The following is a 17,615-nucleotide window of genomic DNA, read 5'->3' on the forward strand; positions in this document are numbered from 1 at the left end:
TAGATACTGTAGATACTGTAGATACTGTAGATACTGTAGATACTGTAGATACTGTAGATACTGTAGATACTGTAGATAACATACGTTACATACGTTACATACGTTACATACGTTGCATACGTTACATACGTTGCATACGTTGCATACGTTGCATACGTTACATACGTTACATACGTACATACGTTACATACGTTACATACGGTACATACGGTACATACGGTACATACGGTACATACGGTACATACGTTACATACGTTGCATACGTTACATACATGCGCATACTGTACATACATGCGCATACTGTACATACATGCGCATACTGTACATACATGCGCATACTGTACATACATGCGCATACTGTACATACATGCATACTGTACATACATGCATACTGTACATACATGCATACTGTACATACATGCATACTGTACATACATGCATACTGTACATACATGCATACTGTACATACATGCATACTGTACATACATGCATACTGTACATACATGCATACTGTACATAGATACTGTACATAGATACTGTACATAGATACTGTACATACATACTGTACATACATACATAATGTACATAGATGCTGTACATACATGCATACATACTGTACATGCATACATACTGTACGTAGATACTGTAGATACTGTAGATACTGTAGATAACATACGTTACATACGTTACATACGTTACATACGTTACATACGTTACATACGTTACATGCATGCATACTGTACATGCATGCATACTGTACATGCATGCATACTGTACATGCATGCATACTGTACATGCATGCATAATGTACATGCATGCATAATGTACATAGATACTGTACATACATACTGTACATACATACATAATGTACATAGATACTGTACATACATGCATACATACTGTACATACATACATAATGTACATAGATGCTGTACATACATGCATACATACTGTACATGCATACATACTGTACATGCATACATACTGTACATGCATACATACTGTACATACTGTACATACTGTGCATACTGTACGTGCATACTGTATATACATACATACTGTACATACATACATACTGTACATACTGTACATACTGTACATACTGTACATACTGTACATACTGTACATACTGTACATACATACATAATGTACATAGATACTGTACATACATGCATACATACTGTACGTACATACATACTGTACACACACACACACACACACACACACACACACACACACACACACACACACACACACACACACACACGCGCTAGATTGCCAGCTGAGCCCACCAGAATTGGCTGTTACCTGCCTTCCATCCCGTCCAGGATCACATAAGTGCCCTGTATTTATTGTAAAGAATCAATAATGCAGGAGCTGGAGACAATTTGTACAAATCTGGTTTTGCCGTGCTGGAGATTGGGTGGGAGATGAGCGGCTGTGGACTTGTGCTGGTTGTGAGGGTCACATCCACTGTACAGCCATGTAGCAGAGAGTCCTCGGCTGTAGCTGAGTGTTCAGAGTCGGAGGTGAAGGGGTTAACACCGTGCTGCCGTCTGCCGGATCACACTGGAAACTTCTTTGGAAAATATGGTGATTTATTTCTGCGCGTGCTGGAGGAATAGGATCTCCTGAAGAAGCTTTTGCTCCAGAACAAAGTGAAATAAATCACCATATTTCATGTTTTTGTTACAGGATCGGTTTCAAAAAGATGATTAATAGAATTCCATTAATGGATCCGTTCTCCATAGACTTCACATCTTTAAAATACTGATCCGGCAGATCTCACTTTCCAGCGGATCTCTGGTTATAGGACGTGAGCTCAGCCGTACATTACATCTTACGCTAGAGGCCGTTATTGCAGTGTGAACGTGGCCTAATGTGTATAACCGGAATGGGTGGTCCGGACAGGAGAGATTGACGACCCATCCATGTCACCAATATCAAATCGGAGGGGGTCAGGCACCCGGCTCCCCACCGGACCAGAACGCCAGGGAAATGTTTTGTTTTGAGTGGATCACGGCCTTCTGTGCCTCCATGTACCTGCCGCCTCCATCCTTATAGTCTAATGATCACGAGTGTGTATCTGGGATTTCCAGAAGAAGCCGAACAAGTGGATTATGTCCCGTACGGCTGCGATTGTAGTATTCATTGTCCAGTTCAGTAAATAGAATCCTCATCATTCTAGGACCCTCTCCTAGGTCCAATACATATTCGCACTGTTTGCCATGTACTCTGGACTCTGGGATGCTTCTCCCGTGGATAACTTTATTTTCATGAATAGTCATTCCTTGGATAATCGCTTGACAAACAATCAAGCCTGTTATCGGTTGAAATGGTTTTTCATTTTTCGAAAAATTGGCATTCTCTGCAGCATCTCGTGCGTCCACGCTCCGTGAAGGCCGCTGCTCGCAGATCCCACGCTCAGTGACGGCCGCTGCTCGCAGATCCCACGCTCCGTGAAGGCCGCTGCTCGCAGATCTGTCAGCGATTTATTTTTGTACTCATCAGAACCTTCCAGAACAGAGGAATAACCCACAGCCCACCAGGTGATTTGTAGCAGTCTTGTTCTGCGGGACTTTAGACCTATATTTCTCCTTTTATAGTAACGTCGCTGTGTTGTGGATTTCTGTGCGCCCCATCACTCCATTCATTGTCTATAGAACTACCTGAATAGCCCAGGGCTATACTTGTCCCTATTATGTACACCCCTTTCACATGTAAAGCTCCATGGACTTGATGGCGCTATAATAATTAATAATAATAATTAATAATAAAAATAAATACTTGGCTAACTCCGTCAGTGCCATAGACAATGATGAGAATGGAGTTTTGCAGTAAGGCATTTCAGAGCCCTGGTCTCTGGATTGGAGGGACCCCATGTATCTGCAAGTTATTAAAAAGAACCTTGTCATGTGATTTGTGCTGCCCAAACCACGGGTATGTACATGGAGACCTGTCCGTGCACCAGAACCGGGAGGGATGAAGCCGGGCGAGTGTCAGAATAGTCAGGTCTCTTCTTATAGTCCTCGGCCAATACAGCATTTCGGACAGAAACATGCCTGCGGGCCGGGTCTGGTGCCTGCGGGCCGGGTCTGGTGCCTGCGGGCCGGGTCTGGTGCCTGCGGCCCGGGTCTGGTGCGTGCTACCCGGGTCTGGTGCCTGCAGGCCGGGTCTGGTGCGTGCTACCCTGGTCTGGTGCGTGCTACCCTGGTCTGGTGCCTGCGGGCCGGGTCTGGTGCCTGCGGGCCGGGTCTGGTGCCTGCAGGCCGGGTCTGGTGCGTGCTACCCTGGTCTGGTGCGTGCTACCCTGGTCTGGTGCCTGCGGGCCGGGTCTGGTGCCTGCGGGCCAGGTCTGGTGCCTGCGGCCCGTGCTTTGTGAATGGCAATCGACTGACAGGTTCCTCTGCAGGGTCCCATGGATTGGTGATATATTTCCTACCCATCTTTGCTTATATATAGCATTGTGTGAAGTGTATACAGGGGCGGAGGAAGCTCTGGCTCTTCCATAGCTGCAGCAGATTAGTCTCTGGACCCCGGCAATCGCTGCAGTCTCTATTTATTTTCCTGATATCTATAGCAGGGAATTGAAAACTGGAGATTAATTTTCATTACTACATTCGCAGCCGCTTCCATCCTCGCTATCACACTGCCCTGATAAATAGAAGGGTCTTATCTCTTAATCTCTCTTACGTTCTTTTTCCACCAATCCGTGGCTTGTGTCGGAGCGATCTCTCGGCTGTCCCACTTTTCCTAGCTCACATCCACAAGCCAGACGGCTCTGCAGCAATAACCCCCCCCCTTCTCGATATGGGTGGATTGCAGTACAGTACATGCTCTGCAGTAATAGCCCCCCGTATGGGTGGATTGCAGTACAGTGCGTGCTCTGCAGTAATAGCCCCCCGTATGGGTGGATTGCGGTACAGTGCGTGCTCTGCAGTAATAGCCCCCCGTATGGGTGGATTGCGGTACAGTGCATGCTCTGCAGTAATAGCCCCCCGTATGGGTGGATTGCAGTAATAGCCCCCCGTATGGGTGGATTGCAGTAATAGGCCCCCCGTATGGGTGGATTGCAGTAATAGCCCCCCGTATGGGTGGATTGCGATACAGTCCATGCTCTGCAGTAATAGCCCCCCGTATGGGTGGATTGCAGTAATAGCCCCCCGTATGGATGGATTGCAGTAATAGCCCCCCGTATGGGTGGATTGCAGTAATAGCCCCCCGTATGGGTGGATTGCAGTAATAGCCCCCCCGTATGGGTGGATTGCAGTAATAGCCCCCCGTATGGGTGGATTGCAGTAATAGCCCCCCGTATGTGTAGATTGCAGTAATAGCCCCCCGTATGTGTAGATTGCAGTAATAGCCCCCCGTATGTGTAGATTGCAGTAATAGCCCCCCGTATGTGTAGATTGCAGTAATAGCCCCCCGTATGTGTAGATTGCAGTAATAGCCCCCCGTATGTGTAGATTGCAGTAATAGCCCCTGTATGTGTAGATTGCAGTAATAGCCCCTGTATGTGTAGATTGCAGTAATAGCCCCCCGTATGTGTAGATTGCAGTAATAGCCCCCCGTATGTGTAGATTGCAGTAATAGCCCCCCGTATGTGTAGATTGCAGTAATAGCCCCCCGTATGTGTAGATTGCAGTAATAGCCCCCCGTATGTGTAGATTGCAGTAATAGCCCCCCGTGTGTGTAGATTGCAGTAATAGCCCCCCGTGTGTGTAGATTGCAGTAATAGCCCCCCGTGTGGGTGGATTGCAGTAATAGCCCCCCGTGTGGGTGGATTGCAGTAATAGCCCCCCGTGTGGGTGGATTGCAGTAATAGCCCCCCGTGTGGGTGGATTGCAGTAATAGCCCCCCGTGTGGGTGGATTGCAGTAATAGCCCCCCGTGTGGGTGGATTGCAGTAATAGCCCCCCGTGTGGGTGGATTGCAGTAATAGCCCCCCGTGTGGGTGCGGTACAGTCCGTCCTTTCCAGGCCACAGAGCAGTTTGTCCTTATGAATGGAGTCCTATTCAGTGTGAATGAGGCAGATACTGTATATAGCACCTCCTGTAATATTGATCAGGTGCTAATAGCAGGAGCGGATGGTATTCATATAAAGGTTTGCCTCTTCCTAATCCTCTTTCAGCATCATTATAATGCACAGCGTTTAGTAGGGATTTGGGGGCGTTTGGTAAGTCCTTGTCCACACTGACACTGATTGTCCACACTGACACTGATTTTCCGCAGTGCTATGTTGCAGAATTGTATTTTTCGCAGCCGTCTTCCTTTATCCAAACACTTCTCCAAATCCTCCGCATATTTTACTAGATGGGAATTTCTGCATTGTGTTGTCCTGAGCCCATCACTAGCGCCCTCTAGTGGCTGTTGCAGGTGGTCAGAATTTTAATAGTTTAAAGGGGTTTTCCACCTTAATAAAAGTGTGTATATACACGTGTGTGTATATATGTAATATGACAGAGCAGGTACTGGCCGGGGGCAGCGCTGGCTCCCTAGCCCTGCTCTGATCTCAATGGATTGGCTGCAGCGGTGACGTCATTCTGACAGTGCCCATCACCTCTGCAGTCAGTCACTGAGCTCGGCGGCTCGTAGCGTCCGCACCGGCAGAGCTGCTGAACCTACACTCGGCGCCGCCTTCACCATGGCCGGTGTGATGAGGAACCTGCTCTCATCCGGGGCAGGAGCATCCGATGGCCGATGTGAATGGACTGGAGGGGCTGCAGAAAGAATTCACCACACAGGAAGAGGCAAGGAAGTGGCACTATCTGTGCGAACATCATTTATAGGAAAGGGCCGGAAGGAAGTTACATTAAATCATATATAGTGACCACAAGTCACAGCAGCGGTCACCGGCTACCACAGCTCATGTTCCCCGAGTTTAAGTGTATCCTTTACTCCTAGGATAGGGGGTAATTTACTAATTGCTGGGGGGAGTTGGGAGGATGGGGGGCAGCGTTGGGACCACCGGCAGTCCTGAGAATGGGGCTGGAGCCGCTCCTGTTCTTCCGCCATTGGTCTCTGGAGACATTAGTATTCTGGTAATCCTATCGAGCAATGACTGGAGCGGAGGTCGAGCGTGTTCTCGGGATTTCTGGGGGTCCCAGGGGTCAGACCCCACCAATAAGTTATCCTATGACTGGAGTATAAGTGTGCATGCTCGACCTTTGCACTACACAGACGTGGCCCTTCAGAGCCCTGTTTTTGTGGGGTCCCGTGGTCATATGATGGAGACGTTCTCCCGTATCCTATACATCTTCCAGACCCGGCACAGTTTGGAGGGAGCGGGGGGGTCTCCTGTTTTCTGACCGCAGGCTTTTTCCTTTGTACAGTCCAGGGGTGCACATCACTTGTGGGGCTTTGTTATTCCGCTCTTGGACGGTGAGCGGTTACTTTCTGGCACAGACATCAGATATACACACATACCTGTATTCATCCCTCCGCTGCTCCCCGCCCGATGATGGCAGCGAAAGCTGAAGTGCTACTCCGTGCTCCTGCGGAGCTGATTTACAGAGTTTAAAGGGTTAAATAGTCAATATAAGAAGTCCCCTTGTTATTTCCAGCTCGCCCCTCACCTCCACGCCCGGCACAATAGCAGTCTACAGCGCTCTGGCCGTGTGCAGCGCTCTGGCCGTGTGCAGCGCTCTGGCCGTGTGCAGCGCTCTGGCCGTGTGCAGCGCTCTGGCCGTGCGGGACAACTTCACAGACAAATGCCAGTGCTGCATGTCACAGGTAGAGCAGCGATCAGTACAGTAAGTGTATGTGCGCACGTCGCGTAAAAACATGCAGTTACGCTGCGCTTTGTAGCGCAGCGTAACTGCATGCGTCCTGCGTCCCCTGTACAGTCTATGGAGACTGTGTAGGGGCCGTGCACACGTGGCGTTTAAGAGCGCAGCGCTTCGGCTACTGCCGAAGCGCTGCGCAAAAAGAAGTGACATGTCACTTCTTTCCTGCGCTTTGCCGGCAGCTCCCGCTCTGTCTATGGCAGGAGCTGCAGGCAGAGCGCATGGAATCGGCGCTCACTACGGACATTTCTGCAGCGATCTAAAGCGCACATGTGCTCTTCAGATCGCTGCAGAAATTTCTGCAGGGCTTGTACGCAACGTGCGCACATAGCCTAACACGGCTGCCCTTATGGAAAAACCAGTGCAAAATACGTATATAAAAAGCCGGTTTGTACGTAAAGGGCGCGGACTCCGCCATTGCAGCAATCACAGAAGTATTGGCGCCTCCTTCCACAATCGCAGCTCACATGCCCGATATATGGTTTGCCATAGAAAGAAAAGTACAGCCCCAAATAGAGGATATGCGCTTCTGCGCCAATCTGGAATTAAAGTACCACATTCGGGCGATCAATGGGGGTTGGACCCCACTGATTTAGGAGGCATTGCGTACCAATGTGGATAATGATCGCTTCTTCCAACCTGAACACCCCTTTGAGGCTTTATTCACATCACATTTAAAGGATAACTGCATTTCACGTAGCTTTACAGAATGCCTCTATTTCTGGGAATTGTGACTTATCCGGCATTTTCAGCAGTTTAACCCTTTGCAAGCTGTGTTTCTTCATCTGCTATTGACTCTGAGCTAGTGGGTGGAGACTGGTGGATATGATGCATCCTATATACAGAGAAATATCCACTGTTCTTGGCCCATGGAGGACATTATCCAGCCGCGGTGGTCAGTGTAGATGTGCGTCCAGCTCTGGGGTCACAGACACTTGTTACAAAGCTCAGCACCATCTTTCTGTCTCTGCTTTTTATTCTTTCTCCCCTGTTATCTATAGAGAATATTCGGCGGTGTACCCTGACACCGCACTAGTGCTGCTCTGTCATCTTGAGTTAGCAAATTCAGACTTGGAGGCGGGGGAGGGCATGAAGTGGCTCATAAGCGGAGAAAGAAAAAATTTCTAGAATTTATCAGTGTCTTCTAATCACCTGTGATGTAATACTGATTTTATTAACAAAAAAATGAATAATTAAGAAATAGTCCCATTGATGCTCATTATTATTATTTATTTCCTGCTGTGACCATGTAACTGGTGATGAGCTGCACTCCCATTCTTCATTATCCACGGAATCCTCCCCCCTAATGTTACACGCCCTTGTACCCTAAGGCTATGTTCACACAGTGCAGTTTTGTGTGGTTTTGCTCTTTTTTTTTTCATTGCTTTTCTGCAAATCCATTCTACTAAAAAGCTGCTTTTTACAGAACCAACAAAACCTATGAGATTCCATTAGTCTCCTGCACGCGCAGAAATGGCAGAATGCGGCGTTTTTGCGGTTTGTGAAGGAAGCAGCGCGTCACTTTCTGCGTTTTTTGCTGCTTTCTTTCACCATTGACAGCAATGAGTGAGACAACAAAAACCTGCAGCTTTGTTACCAAGAGATCAGGTTTGCTACAAAAAAAAGCCTTAAAACGCCCGGTGTGAACATGGCCTAATGTCCTCGCTGCAGGCTCTCGCCGCGGATGACACTTTACGTCTGTCACTTCAGCGTTTGTATCGTTTCTTTCCTGGCTTCAGATTTGTCTGTTGTTTTGCTACATTATAATTGTTTGTTTTCCTCCACTTCTGCTCTTTTCGCTTTTTCAGCCGGGATATAGATCTGGATTTAGATCCTCTGTAATATTACATGAATTGTCCATTTTCCATACCTTTGCCGTACATTGCGATGGTTGTAAAGGAATAGAGCAGCGTTCTCCTGCGCCCCCGCCTGCCCCCTGACGTTGCCCCCTGACGTTGCCCCCTGACGTTGCCCCCTGACGTTGCCCCCTGACGTTGCCCCCTGACGTTGCCCCCTGACGTTGCCCCCTGACGTTGCCCCCTGACGTTGCCCCCTGACGTTGCCCCCTGACGCTGCCCCCTGACGCTGCCCTCCTCGGTTAGGCCTCTTTCACGCACCAGTTTTTTGCCATCAGGCACAATCTGGCGAATTGGGAAAAAAACTGATCCGGCGCCTGATCCATCTTTTTTCTCATAGATTTGTATTGGTGCTGGATTGCGACGCATGGCCTCACGTTTCATCCATTGTACGACGGATCTGGCAAAAGTTGTCTGTGCGGCCGCCGGAAGCATCCGTTTTTTGCCATCAGGCACAATCCGTTGAATTGGGGAAAAAACGGATCCGGCGCCTGATCCGTTTTTTTTTCTCAGAATTGTATTGGCGCCGGATTGCGACTCATGCATCATCTGTTGTACGACGGATCCGGCAAAGATTGTCTGTGCGGCTGCCGAAAGCAGCGTCTAAAGGAATGTTTTTTGGGACCGGTGAAAAAATGGAAGGTGACGAATTTGGCGCTGTCCATCTTTATTTACAATGGAAGCCTATGGGCGCCGGATCCGTCGTCATCCGTCAACTGACAGAATCAGGCAACTGATCCGTTTTTTGTTTCTGGGCAGGCGCAGAAGTGTAAATTCACTTCTGGTCTTAAAAGTTCCTCTCCCTCGCAAATGACCTTTGGCCTGAAGGGAAAAAATGAGACACAAATACGTTTTTTTATTTATTTTTTTACCAGATCCATCGCATCCGGCACAAACCGGATTGTACTGATGGCAAAAAACTGATGTGTGAAAGGGGCAGCGGTGATCCTCCTGAATTGTAAAGCGCTGCGGAATATGTTGGCGCTATAGAAATAAAGATTATTATTATTATTATTATTATTATTATTATCATCATGTTGATAGCATTGTTGCTCATCGCCATTGTGGACAGTAGAAGCTGCTAGTCTCACTGATTGGCTGCAGCGCCGTCCACCACTGCAGCCAATAAAAGACAGAGCAGCGTTGGAGACCCAGCGCTATGATTATATTATTATTAGCTACAGATTTCAGGAATGCTGTGCTTTTGGTTTCTGTATGCGGATCACCCCTTTAAGGTGATGATTGTGTAGTGGACGTATAAACTGGTTTGCACTTCTATTGTTGAGCTTGTTTTATGTTATGCTATAGACGTAGCCCCCGCCGTCCATAGGACCAGTGGCATTTGTGGCTCGCACCGTTCTCATGGTGGCTCATTCATTCTCTGTGAAGCCTTGTCTGCAGTGTCGGTGTGCATTACTGTCGGTGCGGCGCGTCGCCCCCTGTGTATATGACAAGGCTTAGGTGCGGAGCAGCACGTGTGGGTGTTGTCGCTGTGTAATAGGAGGATATAGGGCTTTTTCCTCTTCCAAGCCCTGGCAGCGCAGCCGTGTGGAGCGGCCCCCTCTCTGCGCAGGGTACGTGGCACAGAACAGCCCTGCACAGAGGACAGGAGCCGCTGTGAACACAAGGTCTGTGCAGGAGAGGATTAGTGTAAATGTCCGCTTTATTGCCTTGTACACACAGGAGCATGCCAGGCTTTTACGCTTCAGGTGTGAATATTCTCTATGCTGGGGTGTGAATATTTATGCACCTTTATCTGCAGCTTCTCTCGTCGTCTTGCCAGTGTTTATATTGAGGATTTTTTTCCAATGCAATCATTTATACTCAATAAAAGCAGAAACTTCTCTTTTTTCTTTTTTTGTGCTGCCAGGCGAGGGTTGTGCCGTTCTCCTCCTTCTCGTATTTGCGGTTACACCCTGTCGGGGGCTGTGGACGCTGCTGGCTCCGCTGTGAGCACACTGTGCTTTCCTCCGCCCGGCGTTTATCGCTGCCTCCGGCGTCCGTTCACCTCCGGGGACTTTCCTTTGCGCTCAGACATGGAGCGCTGCGTCGTTCCGCTTGTTCCCGCGGGTCTCGTATCCGTTTCATGCTATAGCCTCATCTAGTGTCAGCACCGCGCGCTCTGCTTATTCTCAGTGTCACCGCGTCCCTCTGATCTGACGCTCAGTCCTCGTGTGATTTCTCTTTCAGGGCGTGGAGTCTGGGTTCGTTCCAAGCGTCCAGGACTTTGATAAGAAGCTCGCCGAGTCAGACGCGTATCTGCAGATCCTCATAGATCAGATCAAGGTAAGGAAACTCCTCGTTTATTTCTTTATTTCTCGGTGCTGCAATGTGACTCTGATATTGGTATTTGTAATGGGCTCAGACTGATGAGTTCTGGTCTCGATCAAACCTTAAAGGAATATTAACCTGGAAATTAATGCAGCAGATATAAGCTCACCGTGTGATTTCAGCCATTTACGCTGCGGCGTTAGAGGAAAACAGGCTTTAAAAGTCAGATGGGTGACTAGTCCAGAAGGCCGGTCTCCAGCGGCCTTGCCCCGCCCCCTGCCAATGATTGATGGGTCTCTCCCTATAACATGCACGCAGGGAAAGACCTGTCACTCAAGTGGAGCAGGCAGGGACAAGCGGCCATTTAGTTTTCTTAACTAATCACCCGTCTGACTTTTTAAAGCATGTTCTTCACTGAAACACGTCAGTATTTCATATATACCGGGCTGAAATCACTGACCCATGCTGTAGACTCCTTGCAGGTGTCGTCCTCTGTGGGATTTTAACTCAAGACTCAAGTGCTGGAAAGCAGCAGTGCTAACCACTGAGCCACCAGGCTGCCCTCATACATAGTCCAGCACTAACCACTGTGCTGCCCTCATATATAGTACGGTGCGAACTACTGTGCTGCCCTCTTATATAGGATGGCGCTAACCTCTGAGCCACCCTGTATGTGGGACGGTGCTAACCACTGAGCCGCCCTGTATGTGGGACAACCCTAACCCCTGAGCCGCCCTGTATGCCCGACGGTGCTAACCACTGAGCCGCCCTGTATGTGGGACGGTGCTAACCACTGAGCCGCCCTGTATGTGGGACGGTGCTAACCACTGAGCCGCCCTGTATGTGGGACGGTGCTAACCACTGAGCCGCCCTGTATGTGGGACGGTGCTAACCACTGAGCCGCCCTGTATGTGGGACGGTGCTAACCACTGAGCCGCCCTGTATGTGGGACGGTGCTAACCACTGAGCCGCCCTGTATGTGGGACGGTGCTAACCACTGAGCCGCCCTGTATGTGGGACGGTGCTAACCACTGAGCCGCCCTGTATGTGGGACGGTGCTAACCACTGAGCCGCCCTGTATGTGGGACGGTGCTAACCACTGAGCCGCCCTGTATGTGGGACGGTGCTAACCACTGAGCCACTGACAGACCTACTAATTTTTGCATGAAATTACATGGCAGGATGTCTTTAATGTTTCCTGATTGAGGGCACAACTCGGGCATATTGGATTTTGTCTTTCCTGCTCCTTTATTCCAAATGGAGATAAGGCAATGACAACGGGGTCTGGAGATGCTGAGATCTGTCTGGTTTATACCCCGCTCTATAATGAAAACACAAGTGCACTCTGCTACCAGACACTGAAAGCTGCACTCACAGGCGGGGGCCAAAAATGCATCAGATTGCATGGAACGCCTCAGTGTTACAGGGACCTAATGAAGTGCTTGTGGCTGCATTTGGGCTCAACTATTGGCTCATGGGGATCCTCGAATCACAATATTGACATTAGTGTTGTCACCCCCAACTCTGACCAGCGCAAGCACCTCTGCGCACTTCAGCGCATGCTCACAAGACTTTCCAGGAGAAATCGGTAAATTTGTTCCTGATTTCAATTTTATGCAAACAGAAAGCCGAGTCCACCGTAGTCCATTATTTTTGGGTGCAGTGACTTGTATGTTCCCTGATTGGTGATCATCAACCTGATGTAACTGTGACGTCCTGCGCCCCTGAAGGAGCCCGGTATTGCCAGTCAGTGTTGTCATGTGGGCAGGTTTAGGGTGACACGAGGGGCTAGTTCTGTAAACGCCGGGTATAATGGCTACAGAGCCCTCTTCTTTCGGAGTCTGGTGATTTTGCACATTTGTCATTGCGCTTCATGGCTCTTTAGAGTTTCGCAGCTTCTCTCCCCATATGTCCGGAGTATAAGGCTATATGCGCACTTACCGGATTTTGCCGCGGATTTTTTGCGGTTTTGCTGCATGTTATGTTCATAACATCTCTGCAGTGAATCACCAGCAAAACCTATGGGCAAAAAAAATCCTGTGCGCACTGGGCGGAATTTGACAGCTGCATGTTTTGCTGCGGGATTCCTGCAGCAAAAACAATTGCATGTCACTTCTTTTCCGCACATCGCTGCGGGATTTCACTCCATTGACTCCAATGTTAATCGTGAAATCCCGCAGGGAATAACGCAGGCAGCAAATTCTGTGCGGTTCACTGCGTTTTCCTGCGTTATTCCCTGCGGTATTTCGCGGTTTACCTCCGGTAATGTGCATCACTGCCTGCGGTTTTGCAGGGAAGTGATGTCATTACAGGAAGAGGAAGCCGTGCAGAGAGTAAACACACACAGATCACACACACACACATCACACACATAGAACACACACACATCACAGACACACAGACACACAGACATCACAGACATCACAGACTGGGAGGGAGAGGGGCAGGGTTAATGTCCCCCGCCTCACTCCACCTCCCGCAGCCGAGAATATCAGCCGCAGCTGCCCCGGCACTGTCGCATCCATTATGCGGCAGCACCGGCGTGTCCCCGGCTCTTCCTGCCGCCGTGTAGCAGTGGCGGTCAGGGTAATACAAGGGGTTAATGGTGGTGGATCACCGCCATTAACTCCAGGCTTGATCATGGCAGCGTCTATGTGACAGCTGACATGATCAACCCGTAAGTAAAGTGAATAAACACACACAGAAAAATCCTTTATTTTAAATAAAATAAACGAGCCTCGTTCACCCTTTTATTAACCCCTCCCGCACCAAAGCTCCGGCGTAATCCACAGCTCCGACGTCCTGCGCTGCTCACATCCAGCCGCGACTGTCAGACACAGCGCTGAATGCAGCAGACAGCAGAGGTAATTACCGGTCATTTCCAACGGCCGGTAATGTGAACTCACTGCCGACCGTGGGAAATGCAGCGATCTGTTCTCTATCTATCCCTCTATCGATCCCTCTATCTAGCTATCCCTCTATCTATCTATCCCTCTATCTATCACTCTATCTATCTATCTATCCCTCTATCTATCTATCCCTCTATCTATCTATCCCTCTATCTATCTATCCCTCTATCTATCTATCTATCTATCCCTCTATCTATCTATCCCTCTATCTATCTATCCCTCTATCTATCTATCCCTCTATCTATCCCTCTATCTATCTATCCCTCTATCTATCTATCCCTCTATCTATCTATCCCTCTATCTATCTATCCCTCTATCTATCTATCCCTCTATCTATCTATCCCTCTATCTATCTATCCCTCTATCTATCTATCCCTCTATCTATCTATCCCTCTTTCTATCTATCCCTCTTTCTATCTATCCCTCTTTCTATCTATCCCTCTATCTATCTATCCCTCTTTCTATCTATCCCTCTATCTATCTATCCCTCTATCTATCTATCCCTCTATCTATCTATCCCTCTATCTATCTATCCCTCTATCTATCTATCCCTCTATCTATCCCTCTTTCTATCTATCCCTCTTTCTATCTATCCCTCTTTCTATCTATCCCTCTTTCTATCTATCCCTCTTTCTATCTATCCCTCTTTCTATCTATCCCTCTTTCTATCTATCCCTCTTTCTATCTATCCCTCTTTCTATCTATCCCTCTTTCTATCTATCCCTCTTTCTATCTATCCCTCTATCTATCTATCCCTCTATCTATCTATCCCTCTATCTATCTATCCCTCTATCTATCTATCCCTCTATCTATCTATCCCTCTATCTATCTATCCCTCTATCTGTCTATCCCTCTATCTATCCCTCTATCTATCCCTCTATCTATCTATCCCTCTATCTATCTATCCCTCTATCTATCTATCCCTCTATCTATCTATCCCTCTATCTATCCCTCTATCTATCTATCCCTCTATCTATCTATCCCTCTATCTATCTATCCCTCTATCTATCTATCCCTCTATCTATCTATCCCTCTATCTATCTATCCCTCTATCTATCTATCCCTCTATCTATCTATCCCTCTATCTATCTATCCCTCTATCTATCTATCCCTCTATCTATCTATCCCTCTATCTATCTATCCCTCTATCTATCCCTCTATCTATCCCTCTATCTATCTATCCCTCTATCTATCTATCCCTCTATCTATCTATCCCTCTATCTATCTATCCCTCTATCTATCTATCCCTCTATCTATCCCTCTATCTATCCCTCTATCTATCCCTCTATCTATCTATCCCTCTATCTATCTATCCCTCTATCTATCTATCCCTCTATCTATCTATCCCTCTATCTATCCCTCTATCTATCTATCCCTCTATCTATCTATCCCTCTATCTATCTATCCCTCTATCTATCTATCCCTCTATCTATCTATCCCTCTATCTATCTATCCCTCTATCTATCTATCCCTCTATCTATCTATCCCTCTATCTATCTATCCCTCTATCTATCTATCCCTCTATCTATCTATCCCTCTATCTATCTATCCCTCTATCTATCTATCCCTCTATCTATCTATCCCTCTATCTATCCCTCTATCTATCTATCCCTCTATCTATCTATCCCTCTATCTATCTATCCCTCTATCTATCTATCCCTCTATCTATCTATCCCTCTATCTATCCCTCTATCTATCTATCCCTCTATCTATCCCTCTATCTATCTATCCCTCTATCTATCTATCCCTCTATCTATCTATCCCTCTATCTATCTATCCCTCTATCTATCTATCCCTCTATCTATCTATCCCTCTATCTATCCCTCTATCTATCTATCCCTCTATCTATCTATCCCTCTATCTATCTATCCCTCTATCTATCCCTCTATCTATCCCTCTATCTATCCCTCTATCTATCCCTCTATCTATCCCTCTATCTATCCCTCTATCTGTCTATCCCTCTATCTGTCTATCCCTCTATCTGTCTATCCCTCTATCTGTCTATCCCTCTATCTGTCTATCCCTCTATCTGTCTATCCCTCTATCTGTCTATCCCTCTATCTGTCTATCCCTCTATCTGTCTATCCCTCTATCTGTCTATCCCTCTATCTGTCTATCCCTCTATCTGTCTATCCCTCTATCTGTCTATCCCTCTATCTGTCTATCCCTCTATCTGTCTATCCCTCTATCTGTCTATCCCTCTATCTGTCTATCCCTCTATCTGTCTATCCCTCTATCTGTCTATCCCTCTATCTGTCTATCCCTCTATCTGTCTATCCCTCTATCTGTCTATCCCTCTATCTGTCTCTATCTGTCTATCCCTCTATCTGTCTATCCCTCTATCTGTCTATCCCTCTATCTGTCTATCCCTCTATCTGTCTATCCCTCTATCTGTCTATCCCTCTATCTGTCTATCCCTCTATCTGTCTATCCCTCTATCTGTCTATCCCTCTATCTGTCTATCCCTCTATCTGTCTATCCCTCTATCTGTCTATCCCTCTATCTGTCTATCCCTCTATCTGTCTATCCCTCTATCTGTCTATCCCTCTATCTGTCTATCCCTCTATCTGTCTATCCCTCTATCTGTCTATCCCTCTATCTGTCTATCCCTCTATCTGTCTATCCCTCTATCTGTCTATCCCTCTATCTGTCTATCCCTCTATCTGTCTATCCCTCTATCTGTCTATCCCTCTATCTGTCTATCCCTCTATCTGTCTATCCCTCTATCTGTCTATCCCTCTATCTGTCTATCCCTCTATCTGTCTATCCCTCTATCTGTCTATCCCTCTATCTGTCTATCCCTCTATCTGTCTATCCCTCTATCTGTCTATCCCTCTATCTGTCTATCCCTCTATCTGTCTATCCCTCTATCTGTCTATCCCTCTATCTGTCTATCCCTCTATCTGTCTATCCCTCTATCTGTCTATCCCTCTATCTGTCTATCCCTCTATCTGTCTATCCCTCTATCTGTCTATCCCTCTATCTGTCTATCCCTCTATCTGTCTATCCCTCTGTCTATCCCTCTGTCTATCCCTCTGTCTATCCCTCTGTCTATCCCTCTGTCTATCCCTCTGTCTATCCCTCTGTCTATCCCTCTGTCTATCCCTCTGTCTATCCCTCTGTCTATCCCTCTGTCTATCCCTCTGTCTATCCCTCTGTCTATCCCTCTGTCTATCCCTCATCTCAGAATTAAATGACTTTTTTTTTTTTTTTTTTCTTCAATGTGCTTTATTGCATTGAATGCAATAAAGCCCATCCCAACCCGCACGCGGCAAAACCGCGGCAATACCGCGAACAGTACCGTGGTGAAACCGCAGCAAACCGCATGCGGTTTTCGGGTGCGGTTTGCCGCAGTTTTTACCGCGGGTGCAGAAATCTTTGAGAGCATGCGGAATTTTCTCAAGAAAATCCCATTTCCCAGTGCGCACATAGCCTAATAGTCCCTGCAGTAACCTGCGGCCGGCGCCTGTTATCCTGGTCTCCTCCCGGCAGACGTCTGGTCACTGCCATCGTTTTCTTTGTTTTGTAAACACGGTCCTGTTAGCAAAGTGACGATGTGTGAACACGAGGACGAGTGACGCGTTCAGCCCCGTACAGGAGCGCGCTGCTCTGGACCCTGTGTCCGCACTTTACAGCTCTTTCCCGGGTTATAGCGCAAGGTCAGATTCCAGCTGTATTTACAAAAATTGTCTCTAACTGCAGCTCATAATGTTCGGAGCAATAAAGCGGCTCCGACACGTCCCTGAACAGGTCCAAGTGCACACAACATTGGGGGTTATAAATGGCGGTGCATG

The 17,615-nt window shown here is 47.6% G+C and overlaps 1 protein-coding gene across 7 annotated transcripts in view; it reads left to right on the forward strand.

Moving 5' to 3' along the window:
* Positions 1–17,615, forward strand: part of OSBPL9 (oxysterol binding protein like 9) — a 155,741-nt gene that overhangs the window by 63,859 nt on the left and 74,267 nt on the right. For 6 of the 7 annotated variants that reach the window (XM_075320562.1, XM_075320563.1, XM_075320564.1 and 3 more), the window contains one exon: positions 10,832–10,927. In XM_075320562.1, the coding sequence (XP_075176677.1) occupies positions 10,832–10,927 (96 nt within the window). Of the gene's footprint in view, positions 1–10,253; positions 10,270–10,831; positions 10,928–17,615 lie in introns of those variants that run through there. The other variant, XM_075320569.1, reaches the window with a different exon arrangement.

This window comes from Anomaloglossus baeobatrachus, chromosome 8 (genome assembly GCF_048569485.1).
Source record: "Anomaloglossus baeobatrachus isolate aAnoBae1 chromosome 8, aAnoBae1.hap1, whole genome shotgun sequence".
In the NCBI taxonomy this organism is placed as follows: Eukaryota; Metazoa; Chordata; class Amphibia; order Anura; family Aromobatidae; genus Anomaloglossus; species Anomaloglossus baeobatrachus.